Source organism: Xiphophorus couchianus, chromosome 16 (genome assembly GCF_001444195.1).
Source record: "Xiphophorus couchianus chromosome 16, X_couchianus-1.0, whole genome shotgun sequence".
NCBI lineage: Eukaryota > Metazoa > Chordata > Actinopteri > Cyprinodontiformes > Poeciliidae > Xiphophorus > Xiphophorus couchianus.
Genome location: NC_040243.1, coordinates 19,654,244 through 19,670,549, shown reverse-complemented (window position 1 = coordinate 19,670,549; position 16,306 = coordinate 19,654,244). Strand labels below are relative to the sequence as shown.

The window sequence follows — 16,306 nt, the reverse complement described above, 5'->3', positions numbered from 1 at the left end:
GGTGTGGACATAAAAGAGGGCTGGGTATAAGTGGGCGTAGGAGTTGTTTCTTATGTTTGTGCATTTAGACTCGCAGCTTGGAATTAAGATCATTGACAGCAGGAGGAAAAGGACGTTGAAGAGACACACAGCCGTCTAACAGTAAGTCAGCGTTTATCCCCGGTGCTTCTCAGGGCCGAGGCAGAGTCCAGGAGGGTCAGAGAAACCACATTTGATTATGTTTTCCTCTAAAGGTTTGCTTTTGGGTGCTTTAATTCAAATTCAGAGAAAGAAAGGTGCACACTCAGTTGTCCACCTTAGCCTGAACCTGTTTTCCATTTTCCACTCTGTTACTCTTTCACTGCTGGTTTGACGTTCCAGGCATGGTGGGATACACTGAAATTTGGCTTGAAAATGTGGGTGAATTTAAGCAATTTAAATTTCCGAATTCTAAAATTGCAAATGAGATTTTATTTAATTCTTTTCCCGGGATTGGAAACTCGGCAACTGGTCGAGGCCAGACGTTGAAGTCCCTGCAGCAACATTTGACAAGTTTGGCCTTTTTGAGTGAATGTTGGAAGAACCGAATATTCCTCGATTAAACTTTCTGAAAATGAACAGTTGAATCTTTTTTTTTTAATATAGATTTTTTTTTTTTTTTTGAAATCTCAGCTCGATTTTATAATCTGTTTAATTTCTCGAAAGAATGTTTTTTTTTTTTAGCTTCTCAGCGCTTTAAGCTGAAACAGCACAGGTAGCTCAAAAAAAAAGAAAAGAAAAGGGAATCTCGTGGTGAAACGGGAGGCGGAAAAGTCGAAACGATGCCCGGGGGTCTGGTCACATGTCTGCCAGCTCCATGCCCCGTGCCTTCAGGAGGTTTTTCTTTTCTTTTTTTTCTTTGGTGGGATGATGACACGGAACATGCCAGAATGTTTTTTTTGTTGTTGTCTTTTTTTATTTTTTTTGGAGGGCCCAACCCTTGACCGCTCCTTTCCCGAACCGGCACATTCCAACAGCCTCTGATGTCTCCCACCCCAGCGTGGCTCCGCGCGACCGGATTTAACCCAAACGCGGCTCGTGTACACACAAGGCTCTTTACGAGCGACTAAAACTGTAATTACAGTTTTACAGTGAAAGCATGAAGCAGTTTGTAAAATGGCTTCTGCGGTTTTTAGTCCTGTTTTTTGTTTTTAAGGCAGGCAGGCAGGCAGGCAGGCAGGCAGGGCTGCATTGTGTGCCAGAGTGTGGAGGGATCAGCATCTTGGTGAGAGAACTGGGCGTGTACACTACAGCTATTTCAGGGAGTGGCAGGTATCCTTCAAGCATTAGACAAGCCCATACTCATCTACTCACCAGGAAATCTTCCAGGCCCTCCTTGCCAACCAGCTTCTGTGTTTACTGACCCCCCTGCACCTCTTTCCCCAGCAGAACCTCTTTTGTAGACGTTAACCTGAGTTTGGTTCATGAGAATCCATTGGCTCTCTCTCTCAAAAACCCACATTAGAAATCGAGTAGGAACGCCCTGAGTGGGTGTGGCACCTTTTGGCTTCAAGCCTTTTAGAGTGAGCGTGTTGACGTCTATTGTGATGTTTTGCTTGTAGCGGTCAGCTGCACGTTCAACACTGTCAACTTCAAAAACCCAGTTTTCTTTCTGCTCGTCCCTGCAGGAAAGTCATCATGCTGGTTCTCGTCGCTCTCTCGGTTCTGCACCTCGCAGCCATCATCCTGCTGCTGGTGGCGACCATTGACAATGTGAGTAAAGGCTCCGTGTTGCCTTGACACGAAAACGCGTCACGCAGGTTTGCTCATTTCTAGCTCGTCATAAAGATTGCTCAAGAAGAGTGAAAAGGATAGCTTAGCAAATGCATTTAATAGCGTACCTATAACGGAGAATTAGGCGCAAAGAGAAAAATATATGAATTCGGGAACTGACTGACTGACAAGACAACCCCGATTCCCATGGCAGATGTCTATCCGTGACATCTGCCACACTCCTCCTGAGCAACATGCTAAGACTGAAGGGAGGGTCTTTGTTTTGGTTTCTACTCTTCCAAAATGTGTTTTGCCAGCAGGGGGCGATAATGTTGCGATTAGCATAATCAATCAGATGAGACAGATGTGGGTGGCGGTGGTGGGGGATATAAAAGATGTTATATTATTGTTGTGATTTTTTTTAACACAAAAAGTGAGAAGCGAGTCTCTACATCATCGCTTTCGATTGTTCTTGTAATTATCTCAGGATGTCCACACGCTTGAAAACACTGAAAAGCGCTTTTAAAAATATCTGATTTGAGATGCAAACGTAGCAGATAATATACGTTTTGCTAAATATTCAGGTTAATATGAACAGAGTCTTAAATTCAGATTTGGCTAAAGCTAAGCTAACTGCTTGTTCAAAGAGGGGCGGGGCCTGGAGTTGACTTCTAGCATCTTGAAACAACTTCAGTCAAAATCATCATAGAAGTTCATGCTAAGGCTATTTTAGCATTTTTTAAACCATCAAAACATTTGATTTGGCTGATTAGTTACATGGAATCATTGACGTAGAGAATAGAGGTTGGAGGCGGTGCACCACCTCTGATCTTCCTATGTGAAACACAAACTAGTAACGGAACATGTAAAGCGTTCCAGATAGAGTAACTAGTGTTGTGATTTAAACTCGACGGACCCAAAACGTGTGAGCACACGAACAGGAAATCAGCCAACACAGAAACAATCAGAGTTTACTTATTTTATTCTTTTTAGCGCTAAAAAGAAAGAGACGCTTACCCTTACAGGCTTAGGTGGATGTCAAGTGTAAAGGCCCGAATCTATACAGCATCTGCTCAAACACGGAAGACACCTTGCTTATATCCTAAAGTCCGCCTCCTGGTCTGCTGATGTGTTACGTCACTGCCTAGTGGTCAGACGATGAGCTAAAGTTAAGTTTCGTTTCTACAGAAAGTGTCCGTATGAAACAAAAGGCTTTTGTGCAGAATCTTTGTGTCCGTAGATGAGTGTGCGTGCATGTATGGTGCGTGTCTGGAGCAAACGTCTCAACACTAGCTAAAAGAAAAGGTATAGCAAAAATAACAAAATAGTAATAACAATTTAAAACTAAATATTTTTTCTGCTTACTATCAAACAAACACTTTAAATATTCAGCTCTCGGTTTGTTTCTCTTAGGAAAATCATTGGTGGCGCACCATTTCTTCCCTTATTTCCCATGTAAATCAAATTGTCTGGAACTAACCACCCAATGCAAACATGGCCACGGTTTTAAAGGTTCACAAAATGGCATCAGCACAATAAACTTAGAGATTTTAGTTGTTTTAAGTCGTGAACTTCAACGACCAAGAAAGTAATCTAGTGCAGGGAAGATATTGACAGCATATAACCTAATCTGACAGACCCTCGGGTCTCTAAGTCTGTTCACCTGTGTGTCGTCTCTCTAGCCTTTCATTCCTTTCCTGTTAGCGTTTCACTCTTCCGTTCCAGGCCAGGTACCCGTCATTTCTCTTCGACACAGACAGATGACAGTTAGTTTAACGAGCCAACCTGCACACGCTGCTCAACATACATTCAAATATCTAAGATTCCTCTGAGCGGTGAGGAAAGAGTATTGAGTAATACCACGGCTATGTGGCATCTGTCCTTTCAATCGACACACCTAATAACGCTCGACTCTTCGCTAAGGCTAACTCATCCATTGACGTAATGGAATAACAAAATGGATTGTGTCAAAGGATTTGATTTGATTTGGCTGCTCTCCCCATCAGGCCTGGTGGGTAACTTCTACCACGAGCACCGACGTGTGGGGGCGGTGGGTGTTGACAGGCAACAAGTGGAACTTGACCGATCTCCCCACCAGCTATCCAGCAGGTAAGCATCAACTGTCCTCCCAAAACACTGATGAATTTCACCTCGATTCCCAACCATGCATTATCACTTTGCTCACACGAGTTCACATATTGATTGTTAGCATAGGAAAAAATGGCTCACCACTAATTTCACAGTTTAAAAATTTTTTTTTTTAATGAATCTCAACTGGATTTGTTCATCTATTCTTTAAATTATAAAATACTCGACTGATCAAATTAGCGCCGCTTGGTTATTGTTTTTAAAACAGAGCGATATAATCGGAAGAAACATTTATCCTGTTTGAAAAAACACAAGACAAGAGCACTGTTAGTGCTAAAATTGGGACAATCTTCCATTGATTGAACTTGCAAAGTGTAAATATATACATTTACATATAATTTATAGATTGTGATTTGGGACAAACAAGAGAATCAACCTGAAAATTATATGCATGTTTCTAATAAATGTTTTTTTCTTCCAAAAGTGAAGATTGGGGTCTTGTTTAGTATAAAAATAATCTGTTATGATGTCACACACGCCTCCTCCTTATTTGAGCCCCCGCTGATGTCTGTTGCTCTCTCTGGCTCCCCCTGCAGACTACCTCCAGGCAGTGCAGGCCACCACCGTGCTCGCCTGCATTTTCTCCATCATCGGCCTCTTCGTGTTTATCGCTCAGCTCTTCACCCTGCCGAAGGGAAACAGGTTCACCGTCTCCGGCGTCTTCCAAGTCCTCGCCTGTAAGTCACGCGTCATAAGAACGTTTCTGCACGCTTCCCGACGGGACTAAATCGTCACCGTTCTTTTCTTTTTTTTTCTCCCCCTCCCCTCCTCCTTCATCATCCTCTTCAGCTCTGTTCATCATGATCGCAGCGTCCATCTACACGGACCGTTTCCACGTCAACGAGAGCAGCATCGGTAACTACGGCCACAGCTTCATCCTGGCGTGGATCGCCTTCGGTTTGACGTTCATCTCCTCCATCGTTTACTTTGTGCTACGCAAGAAGTAGCGTGGAGCAAGTTGGACACTGGATCACACTCCACGTTGTTTGTGTTTTTGTCTATTTTTTAAAAAAAGATCTACTCTTTCAGCTACAATCCTGTTTTTTTTTTTTTTTTTTGTTCCTTCATTAAATTGATGCTGCTAGTATAAAAACAACAGACCTGTGGATATTTTCACATACACTTAACGTTTGACCGAGTTTGCCTTCAGACGGTTCCTTCGACTAATGAAGCAGGAGTCGAACTCAGTCGACTGCGGTCGTGTCCAAGTGTGTTTTCAGCCCGGAGTCGGGCTGGCTTTCTTCAGGGCATCTAAGGATACGTTTTTTAATTTTTTTTTTTTATTATTTTGTTCAAGCTGAACAGAGAAATCCTTCAGGTTTACGATAAATTCGAACTTAATGATTAGTTTTTCGTCGAGTAAGCCACTATTTTCAAAGAGATCAAGTGCTCGACTGGCAGCAGTAAAACGATGATCAATAAATATTCAAGTGTGTTTTTTTAAAATGTACTTTTACATTTATGAATATGTATGTTACAGTAGATTTTAAAAAAGGGTATTTTGTTATTTTCTTTGATATTTTTTGCATTATTTTATTGTTAGTTTATCAATTTTCTACTATCTTCTCTAATAAAAAGACGTTCTCTTACTTTATAATGTTGAACTAATATGATCGAAAAGGCCTTAGATTAAATTATGCTCCTCTAAAAACATCATAGATATTGGAATAAGAGATATTTGTAATTAGGAGAGACTAAATATTCTGGAAGCGAAGTTATCGGCGCCACAGATTCACGTCAATTTTAGAAAAATCCAAACTTCGTGCGGAAACACCGTTAAAATTTTTCCACCAGCCGTGTTCCCACAAAGGCAACCGTTTGAGTAATGAAGCGAAAGACATGATGTGTAAATAGGATTTCTTCCCAACAAAGCTCCGTGTGTCTGATGTTTATTTTTGCTACATGAATGATCTTTACAGTGATTTTTGAAATAAAACTTTTCATTCAGTGGTGACTTGTCATTTAATTGTTTTTTCCCCAGCGTTGCAGTGAACGGTGTAGTTCAGTGATTTTGACTCAAAGGTGAAACAGACATACAGGATCGATGGTTCACAACAAGATATTCGTTTGAGTTTAAAACAAAGATGAGGTCATTCATTCTGTGTTTAGACAGGTGACTCTTATTTGAGGACGAAATGCTGAAAATGTTGCGTTCTTTTCTAAGAAAAGGAGAAAAATCCCAAAATTGTTCAAAGAACTAAACTTTAAAAGTTGATTGGAGAGAGAAAACATGAAGAAAATTATTGTGTAAAATCTCAAATTCTGCAAGGTAACTTACTATGTTGTTGTATTTATATGGCAATAATTACACTTCAGTATATAATGGAAGATTGCTGTGTTATTTGAATCCTCACTGGTGATGACTGTACATTGAAAGAAAATGGATAAATGTGGATAACCGCGGGACAGCAATGGACAAAAACCTGTCCAGAAAAGTTCTTTTTGAGATATTTTCCTTTTAAATCAAATTTGTAATAGAAGTAGACAGTTACGTTTTGCAGTTTCATTGTATTTTCCAGTCCGTACCTTCAACACTTCATAAGCAGTTACATAAAAATAATACATTTAAAAAAATTAAAATTTGTTTGGTGTTTCGAACTTCATAACTGTATGCTTATTGTAAATAAATTATGTTTAACTGCATAGATGTACATCTTTGATCGATATCTTCACAAAGAGACCAAATTTACTTTCACATGGACTCTAAAGGGTTGAAAGAACAGCAGCTGATTTAATTCAGGTTTGCTGTGTCGGACTTTTTTCTTCCATTGAATTTTCCATCAAAATCCTTGGACAGAGTGCTCTGTGAACAGGCAGGTTGTTGTTGAGTTAGTGACCGTCTGCTGGTCAACTCAGTAGTCTTCAACCAAAACCTAACCTACTATCCTTGTTAAACGTAACTCGTTTTTGACCAAAAGTATTGATATGTGATGATATGCATTTCACTTTTTGAACAAATTCACTGAAATAAATTCCCTTTTTGACGATATTCTGATTCGCTGAGATGCGCCTGCGAGAGTTCAAAGCGGGCTGTAATCCTCGTCCCGATCAAAGGGATGCTCCCTGTGTCCCGGAAGCATCCTGTGAACGGAGATGGAGGACGAGAGAGACGGGGAGGACAGGGAGAGGCGGTGGAACGGGGACGCGGGTGCCGGGTGGGGCGGGGGAGGAGGGAAGGAGTCCAAGTGAGTCAGGGGAAGCGAGTGGGAGTGGGTGAGCCTCGGCGAAGCGGGCGGCGGAGGCTCGTAGTATGGAGACAGGTGGGAGATCACGGGGGCAGGCGGAGGGGCGGACAGGGTGACGGGCAGGTTTGGGGGGGTGTAGTAGGGAGCGGGTGGCAGGAGGCCCACGAAGTTAAAGCTGCAGGGGTTGAGGCTGGAGCTACTCCTGGGCCCCACCATCAGGACCTTCTTGGTGTAGTTGTTTAGGGTGGAGACGCCCGCCACCATGCACACGGTGAAGGCAAGCCACACCAAACTGACAGAGACAAGAACACAGTGACACGCTGTTCATAACGGTTTCTGAGTCTGTTTCAATCAGACTTAAAGTGCGAGCAAAAACAGCTAAATCACCGCAGGATTTTTCTCTTTTGTTCTTTTAATCGATTGCATGTGTTTGTAGAAATATGGTTTGGTTTATTTGTTGTTTGGTGACCAGAGCAACCATTGGTAAACGGCAAAAGTGAAGGAGTCCTGTAGGGCTTGCTTGTTTGTAGGGACTTCTGAAATAACAGGCAGGTACCAAGTGACCCAAAACCCTAACCGAACCAAATTAAAAACTGGGGTGCGAGGGGAATTCAGGGAGGCTATGGAGATCGACATTTGCTTGTCCTAAAGCAAGCGACTCCAACGGGACACAGGATGTGTTTGATTTGGGAACCTTGACTCCTCTGATGGTTGACTGGCAGAACAAGTTCTTTCAAATATCCTTAATGTGTTCACCATGGATTAGACATGGTCATGGGAGCAGGGAAGAAGTAAATGCATCACCTTTACAAAGGTTGTTTCAATAGTTAAAAAGCTCCCCAAGGACAGTGTGGCAGGAGTGGATGACTTCTGTCCTGGGGAGCTGAAGGATAAGGATACCATGGTATTATCATTGCTGGCCCATGGAGGAGTGTAACCAAATGTCAGGAGTGGTAAACTGCCCCCCTCTGGATAGGGGGTCAATCACTGCCCCAAACAAAACAGTCCAAGTATCTAGAGTGTTGGGAGAGAGATAGTAACTTCCCCTTATAGGCCTATTAGCTAGTTAGCTTGAGGGACTCCTGCTAGCTAACTAGCTAGAGAGTGATGGGAAAGGGATGTATAGTAGGTTCTCCTGCTAGACTTGCTAACTAGCTAGCTAGCTTGTGGACCTCCTGCTAGCTAACTAGCTAGTTAGTTAACTAGTTAGATAGGTGTGGTCAAAAAAACTGAGATAAGTCTTGGATTCAATTTACCCTTCCTATACCGGGAGGGTAGCAAGGAAAATTCAAGAGCAGAAAATACTTTTTTTTAATATAAATTAATTGAAACAGAAGTGACCCATTACAATATTTGGAATAGTAAGTATACCTGCAGCTTTGACAAAAACATGACCTAAAATAAATTAATAAGTGATTACAAGTTCATTCTTATTTTAAAGTTGAAATCTGAACATTATTTCAGAATATTAGGACGAACATCTCCTGGCTGCAAATCGCCATATTTTTTGTCTAGTTTTACTATTGCTTTACTTTTCCACAAAATGTTACGGTTAATATCATATTCGCACGCTCTGAGTTTCCGCGCATGTTGTTTCTGCTTATAAGTGCGCCTTTAAAATGTTCCGATTAAACAGAAAGGTCCAACAGACTCACTAGAAAGCCCAGGAGTAGCCGTAGCTGTGAGGTTTAAAGTCTTCTGGTCCCATTGAAACCGTGGTCTGAAACACCTGCATGAACATCATGTGACCCACCATCCCAAGAAGACCTGCAATGCACAAAACACCCCCAGAAAAAAATCAATGATTTCAGTTAAAACCCAGCAACCCAAATACAGAACTGAGGTGGCAACAGCTGTACCTCCCAGGACCGTGAAGACAGCTGCAAAGGCGTTGAGCATCTGGCCCCAGCGCAGCGTGGAGGGAAACCAGGCCGTGATGCACAGCTGGGCGGACAGCAGCAGGCAGCTGACCAGCAGCAGACTGATGTACATGAACTCCAACATGAGACACAGCCAAATTATTGCTGCAGAGGAAGAAACGGAGGCTCAGAGCTGGAAGAACAAACATGGATGTCAAACAATCATCCAGCAGGAAGAGGGAGAATTTACCTTCCTCTGATTCGGGAGTCAAACTGGAAAACCATCGACATTTCTCTTCTAAAAAGACAACAAAAAAAAGGGGGTTATAAAATAAACTCACAAATCTGTATGGACAGAAAACATAATAAACATCCAAAGTCCTCACATTAAACACCAAGAATTACATCAGAAACCTTCTTTTTTTTCTTCTAGAGGAAACCCCAAGTTTAATTAAGCACATCCATCAACTATTATGTAGCAAGGCCGTTTGCACATAGCGCTTCTAATGCCAGGCATAACCTGATGGGGGATTATAGGATTTGTTTGGTGTAAATCTGCCAGCATGGCAGCGGAAAGAAAAATATTAGCTGCACCAAAAGCTGAAACACAGGCTAGTGGGGATTTCGCCCCCCCAAGACGTTAAAAATAATAATTTAAATAGTGGAAATTTCCAAAAGATATCAACCAGAAAGCAATTATTGCTCTCAGAAGAATCTTGATTGGCTCCAGGCGCATGCACAGAGAGCAAAGCAGCAGCAGCAGCAGCAGCAGCAGCAGCAGCATCGTCCCGTCTCAGTTTTTAGTTAAGCTTCTTTGCGGCTTGATTGCCAAACTGTTTAAATGATAGCTCCAATAATCTCCCTCCGAACTCACAAAAGGATGAATCTTAAAGAAACTGGTGCAACTAGGGACGGCAGGAGAAAATCAAGCATACATCAACGACATGTACTACAGTTGGGAAATAGAACGGACCAGACGCCATTTTGTGCTGTCAGACGTCTTTTCTAACTTTAATACAGTCGTCACACACTTTGATTTTTTTTCCAGTCTCAAACACAAACTTCAACGTAACTTATGTGTCAAAGTGACATAAGGTAGTTCTGATTTGAAGTGGAGAAAAAAAAACAACATTAGAGACGTGGTTAACATCTCTAAATCCAATCCAGAACAACCAATCGCCTCTAATCAATAAAAAAAGGTATAACTGAATTTGCTCTGATTGGTGATCTTCGACTGGGAGCATTTCGTCATACGACAAGCTCAATGTTTTCACAGATTATCTGTCTTCTGTCACAAAACTGACAGTTTTAGCAAATATCAAACTTTTTGGCCTACATTCAAACTGTTTAAAGCTAACGCCACACATAACCCCGAACCATCCAAGAAAACCTTAGAATCATGCGTTACTTCTTGTTGATCTAGCACACTGAATCCCGGACGTACACTTTAGTTTTTGCATTTGAACTTCTTGTCCTTTTTCGTTCTAAAGAGGCGAGCAGTTGCTCCTACTGCGCAGAAGTTAAGAGGCCGACGGTTCAGCTCCCAACGTCGTTCTTGCTCAGTCCGTCTAATCAGCTGCAAACGAGACGATGATAACTCGGCCCATGTTTGTGAATCCTGTTAACCTTTCGCCTCCCTGGCTTTTAATCCATAATTGAGTCGTGCTGTTGAAGTCTAAATCTCTGTGAGCAGAACTCGCCATGGTGATAATCCTCTTTGGGCCGAGCACACAGCACCACAGTCACACATCTACATGAGAGCCAAGGAGATCCTGGCTCATCCAAACTACTGTTCTGTGTCCCTGCTTCATAGTGGGACCAGCAGTGGCCTTGCTACATAAAGTCCGATTAGCATTTCCAGTAAACAGCATGTTATTGCAATCCCTCATGATGAGATTGTTTTAATATTCTAAGCGTCGCACGTAAAAATGGATTAGCATCTTTAGATTTCCTTAGAAATCCGTTGTTCTTTCATTTATTAATTTTCTTCAACCTATGTAATCCCTGTCAGAGCTTCTAGTGACATGTTCAGGCGTTTGCATCAAACAACAAGAAAAAAAAACAAAAAACAAGCAACGTTGTCCTTTTACATCCAGCCATTGATTTCCTACGCAATTCTTCTCAATTCTAACTTCTTGTCGGTGCTCCATCTGATTTTCTCCAATTGAACTCGATTTCTTTGGTAGAATTTCAACAGGGCCAATCAGCGAACAGGAGGAGAGGTTGTGAAGGATGACGTTGATTTTCGGTAGAAATTAACCAAAGTCGTTCAGTGCGTTTTTGGCTGCCCGTCCAAAAATGCAGCCGCCTTGTTCGGCTCCCCTCTTCTCTCTTTGCCTGGGAGGATTGTTGTTCACAATGCAGGCAATTTCCTGTAAGCTTCTTAGCATTAAACTGGCTCATTGCATATGCCACAGGCAAACGTTGGAAATTGGATGATTAAAACCTCAACAGAGTCCACGCTTTCCTTTACTTTTTTAATTTCACGAGCTTGCTGTTGTAACACATCAGTAGACATTGATCAAATAACGGCAGGCAAATTGCGTTAGCCGGTTTGACGTTAGCGGCCTCCATTTTTCCTCCCGCCTCTCAACAGAGAACGTCCGGTCACTTTTCAAAATAAGAGCATCAACATAAGTCACTCCAACGGTAGTGATAGAACATCCTGTCATATTTCAAAATAAGAGCATCAACATAAGTCACTCCAACGGTAGTGATAGAACATCCTGTCATATTTCAAAATAAGAGCATCAACATAAGTCACTCCAACGGTAGTGATAGAACATCCTGTCATATTTCAAAATAAGAGCATCAACATAAGTCACTCCAACGGTAGTGATTTTTCTGAGACGTTTATAAGTAGGGTGGGCTAAATGTTGCTATCTTTCATCACACTAAAAACAAAATTGGCTTTTGTTACTAAAATAACGTGAAACTGACATAAGGAGTTAAAAACAAATGTTTTATATTGAAGAATATATACTTTAACTGGCCTTGAGACAAAGAAATTGTACCTTTAACTTCATATTTTCTTGTTCAGTTTTTTCAAGCAGTCACTGCAGATGGTTTCTGGACGTTTCTGCTGCTGGAACTAGCCAGTCCTCTGTAGGACTTTACTTTTGATTCTGCAGAGAGCATTGTCTCTTCATTTTATTTACTTTTTTTTTTTCTTTCTTTAGGGCCAACAGACAAAACCCTCGCTCTCTCACCCCATTCGTCCACGTAGATGTTCTCCTCGCAGATGATGAACAGGCCGGTGTGAAAGTTTGGGAAGACGAAGCGGTCGTCGCCCGTCTCCCAGAAGAACTGGATGTTGGAGGTGTTGGACACGCCCGGCACAGGGATGCACCGCTTGAACTTGGTGGCCGTGCAGAGAGGCTTGGGCACCTTCTGCTGGCCCGTGCACCAGAAGGAGGAGGTGAGGGCCACGGTGCTCAGCAGGAGGGACACGACTGTCTGGAAGAAGGACAGGGAAGGGGAGCGCACTCTCTTGAGGAAGGCCATCAAGGGAGAAGGAGGAGGAGGCTGGTGGAGGGAAACAAGAGTTAAATAAAGACATCTGATCCCTTTTTTTTTGTCTTTGTTAGAAACGCTTTGTTGAGATGACATACACTTTTTCTAACTAAATCTCCAAGGAGATGCGACAGATGAGTGCATGTGAATTCTGTGTAATATACTCCTAAAACTTCTGTGTGTTTTGTTGTGATTTTTATGTGGCAGACCGATATAAAATGGAGGACAGGAAAGGAGAAAGGCTGGAGGTTCACCCTTGACCGTAAACAGCCAGGGCTACAGTGGAAGATAGCGAGTGATCTGCTCAGCCGCATCTCATTTTAGATGTTGAGCATGGACTATTTTCTAAATGTAAATACGGAGAATAAAAAATCAGAAACTTTTCTGCTTTTCTTTTAATGTTGCAAAGGTGCGAGAACCTCCTTATGTTTCAACTCTACAATGAGCTACAGATTTCCCTTTCTACAACAATCTAACATTGTTTCTTTCAAATATTACATTTTCTAAACGAGTCATATTCACACAAAAATTATTTTCGCCTTTTAATGATGATAAACAAAATTGAAATAATTACTTCTTTCACCACGGATTTGGATCAACGCATGTCTGAACGGCTCAGTGAGAGTCCAGCCCGATTGAGAATCTGTGGCAAGACATGAAAATTGATATTCACCCAAATCTGGGTTTGAATTATTTTGCAAAAAAAAAAAAAAAAAAAAAGAAATATAATAATAAATTTCACTCTCTAGAGATGTGCAAACTCCCTAGACCATCCATTGTGGCTGTAACTATGGCTAAAAATGACAAATCACAGCAAGATATATAAAAAAAGTGGATGTAATAAATACATGCTGTTTTTTTTTTAAAACTAATAGTGTTAGGAATATTTTTTGCCTCTAGGTTGCAAACTGTCTGCTTAAAAAAAAAAAAAGATACATAAAACATAAACATTCTGGTAAGAAAGATGTATTTATTCCCTTTAAAATAAAAAATAAAATAAAAAAAGTTTTTCTTGAATCTAAAAATTAAATTCTTCCAACAGATATTGGTAAAAGTGGCTATTTTGTTTTGAAGCGCCTTGTATCTTTTGTGGCTCTTCACGTTGTCTAGCTGGAGCAAAGACAAAACTTGCTTAGTGCTGTAAAGGTCGCTGACCCCTGCTCTGGCTGGACACGGCCTGTAGAGAAAAACCCAAAGGAATTTACCAGACAGTAGCCGGTCTTCGAAGTACTGATTCAGAGGCCTGAACAAAACTACACATCACACTGTCACGACTTTCTTTTTTCCTTTTGCTGATAGAAAAAGAAAAAAAAACTTCAAACAATGCGTCATTCTTAGCCCCGCTTCCCGACGTTGTGCCGTTTGTGTTGGTCGGTCGCAAAAAGTCCCAATAAAATTCACAGAAGTTGCAAACGGCTACGAATGAATTTTTCAAAACGCCAATCGTTGCCAACTTTTGCAGACAGACAGGAACTCGCACAGCCCCGATGAAGACGTATTATATCAACTGGAGAGGAAATCTGGCATCGTCATGGAAACCATCCAGGGGACGGACGCGACACAGCCGAGCGATCCGAGCCAAACTGTGTGTTGGAGACAAAGGAAGGATTCTTACCTGCTGTGCGTCTTCCCTCAGCCTCCTCTTGGAGAGAAAAAGTGGAAAAGAAGTGACAGCTCCCCACTCCCACTCCGCTCCACTGATGACGGGAGGATTTTGGTCACCACGGTGACCTCTACGGGGGGGTGTGACTGTCACTCCGACACAAGCAGGAGCGTATCTCTCAATCACACACACACACACACACACGCCTTTAATCCAGCCGTATAAATAAATCCAAAACAGACAGCTCAGGTCCATCTGTTTCAATTTCATTCCTAGATTCATCTTGATCCTTTTCATTCCCTTCCTCCCTTCCATCCCCCAATCTCCAGCCAAGGCTTTTCAGCCTGCACAAGCAATGTCGGTTTAATTTAACCTTGACACACTGACCAAAGCTACATATACACACACACACACAACTTTAAATGTGGAGAGAAACTGTATATTGAAGAGCAGTAGGACCTTTGGAGTCTTAGTCGGGATACTGACAAACAGCATTCCTACGAAATTCATTTATTAAGACCTGATAGGTGCAAAGCACTGAACTCTATATACAGCTCCATTAAATAGTTTGTCCCCTCCACAAGTTTCTGTTTTATACTTTTTTTCCAGACTAACAGTAAATTTCCGCCACAAATCTCAAGACGTTTCGAGATTAATCTATGAAATTTTCAAGAAAAAAAAATAAAAAATTATATACTGTACATACAGTACAGGCCAAAAGTTTGGACACACCTTTTAATTCAATGAGTTTCCTTTATTTTCATGACTATTGACATTGCAGATTCACACTGAAGGCATCAAATCTATGAATAACACATGTGGAAATATGCACTAAACAAAAAAGTGTAAAACAACTGAAAATAGCCCTTATATTCTAGTTTCTTCAAAGTAGCAACCTTTTGCTGTGATTACTGCTTTGCACACACTCTGCATTTTCTTGATGAGCTTCAAGAGGTCGTCACCTGAAATGGTTTTCACTTCATAGGTCAACCTGCCCTGTCAGGTTAATAAGTGGGATTTCTTGCCTTATAAATAGTCATGAAAAGAAAGAAAACCCATTGAATTAGAAAGGTGTGTCCAAACTTTTGGTCTGTACTGTGTATATATATATATATCTGAGCTTAGAAAGTATAAATTTCGCTAGAACCCCCCCCCCCTCAGTTTTGAGAATACTCAATTAGTCGAAGATTTTTTGAACTTTTTTTTTGGGCAGAAATGAATTTTTCCCCCCCATCTACAATGGCCCTAACATGCTGTTGTAAATCAAAGAACCTGTGTGAATTTAAAACGTTTTCAAATGACAACTCCATGTATTAAGGCTGCGGCGTCCAAAGTGCTGCCCGGGAAGCTTTCTTGCGGGACCCTGGATGAATTTGTGTGGCCCTGGACCACCGTTCTAGAGTGAGGCAAACATGACCTCTCATTTTGTTCCAGATAAATGCAACAAAGCGGCAGCTGACAAAGTCTGTTGGCACCTTAACCTGAACTGTGTGCGTTGGTCAAGTGAGGTCAAAGTTCGTGATAATTCTGGTAGAGGATCTGTGACTCCGTGGTTGCGTTTTTCTTCAAATGGCTTATGAAACTTTAATAGAGAGCGTGGCGTCCTCAACTCCTTGTAAAATTAGATTTCCATCAGAAATCAGATGGATTCTACTAGAAATAGAAAAGAGTTGTCTCTGGGTCTTCCAGAAGAGTAGTGATCTAAAACGTGTGTCAAACTAAAATGTTACTTACATAAATATTCAGGCAAATGTCCTCCCAATTCTTATGTTGTCTGTCTAGCGGCAGAAAATTTGCGATTATGATTGCAGAAAAAAAAAAAATCACAAGAAACCCAATTGTGAATCCTGGAGGGACTGGATCAATGTGAATAGATATTTAATTTTAAGAAGCACTTATCGAATGCAGAGGCAGCCATTTATTATTCTTTTGTCCGTTTTTTTTTTTTCTTTACGGGTTTTATCGATACATTCTGGCACAACCGGCCCTTTGAGTGCATTCATGATTTTGAAATTGGGCGAAAACGAAAAATAAAACAAGTTTGAGACCTTCGCTCTAAAACAAATCAATAAAGAAAAAGGCTCCACCGGTCAGCTGCGTGGTCTAATAAAATGTTACAGAAGACCCAAAGCTGTTCCACTCGGAAGAGACGGTACAAAGTATTAACTAGTTAGATTAAAATCAGCTTAGTCTGTCTTAGACGAATCACATAAAACAGGTTTTATAGTCTGTAACACAAACAACCAAAAAAAGAAAAAAAAGGAAAA

The 16,306-nt window shown here is 41.3% G+C and overlaps 2 protein-coding genes across 2 annotated transcripts; one reads left to right on the top strand and one right to left on the bottom strand.

Annotated features, from left to right (window-relative positions):
* Positions 1–5,826, top strand: LOC114160033 (epithelial membrane protein 1). The gene is made up of 5 exons (XM_028042386.1): positions 1–141; positions 1,647–1,731; positions 3,738–3,840; positions 4,416–4,556; positions 4,669–5,826. The coding sequence occupies exons 2-5, from the start codon at positions 1,657–1,659 to the stop codon at positions 4,824–4,826; spliced, it is 477 nt and encodes a 158-aa protein (XP_027898187.1). The 5' UTR covers positions 1–141; positions 1,647–1,656; the 3' UTR covers positions 4,827–5,826.
* Positions 4,891–14,638, bottom strand: gsg1 (germ cell associated 1). Its single transcript, XM_028042385.1, has 6 exons — positions 14,052–14,638; positions 12,133–12,448; positions 9,174–9,221; positions 8,924–9,088; positions 8,720–8,831; positions 4,891–7,356 (listed from the first exon to the last, which is right to left on the bottom strand). The coding sequence occupies exons 1-6, from the start codon at positions 14,352–14,354 to the stop codon at positions 6,900–6,902; spliced, it is 1,401 nt and encodes a 466-aa protein (XP_027898186.1). The 5' UTR covers positions 14,355–14,638; the 3' UTR covers positions 4,891–6,899.
* Positions 14,639–16,306: the final 1,668 nt, after the last annotated feature.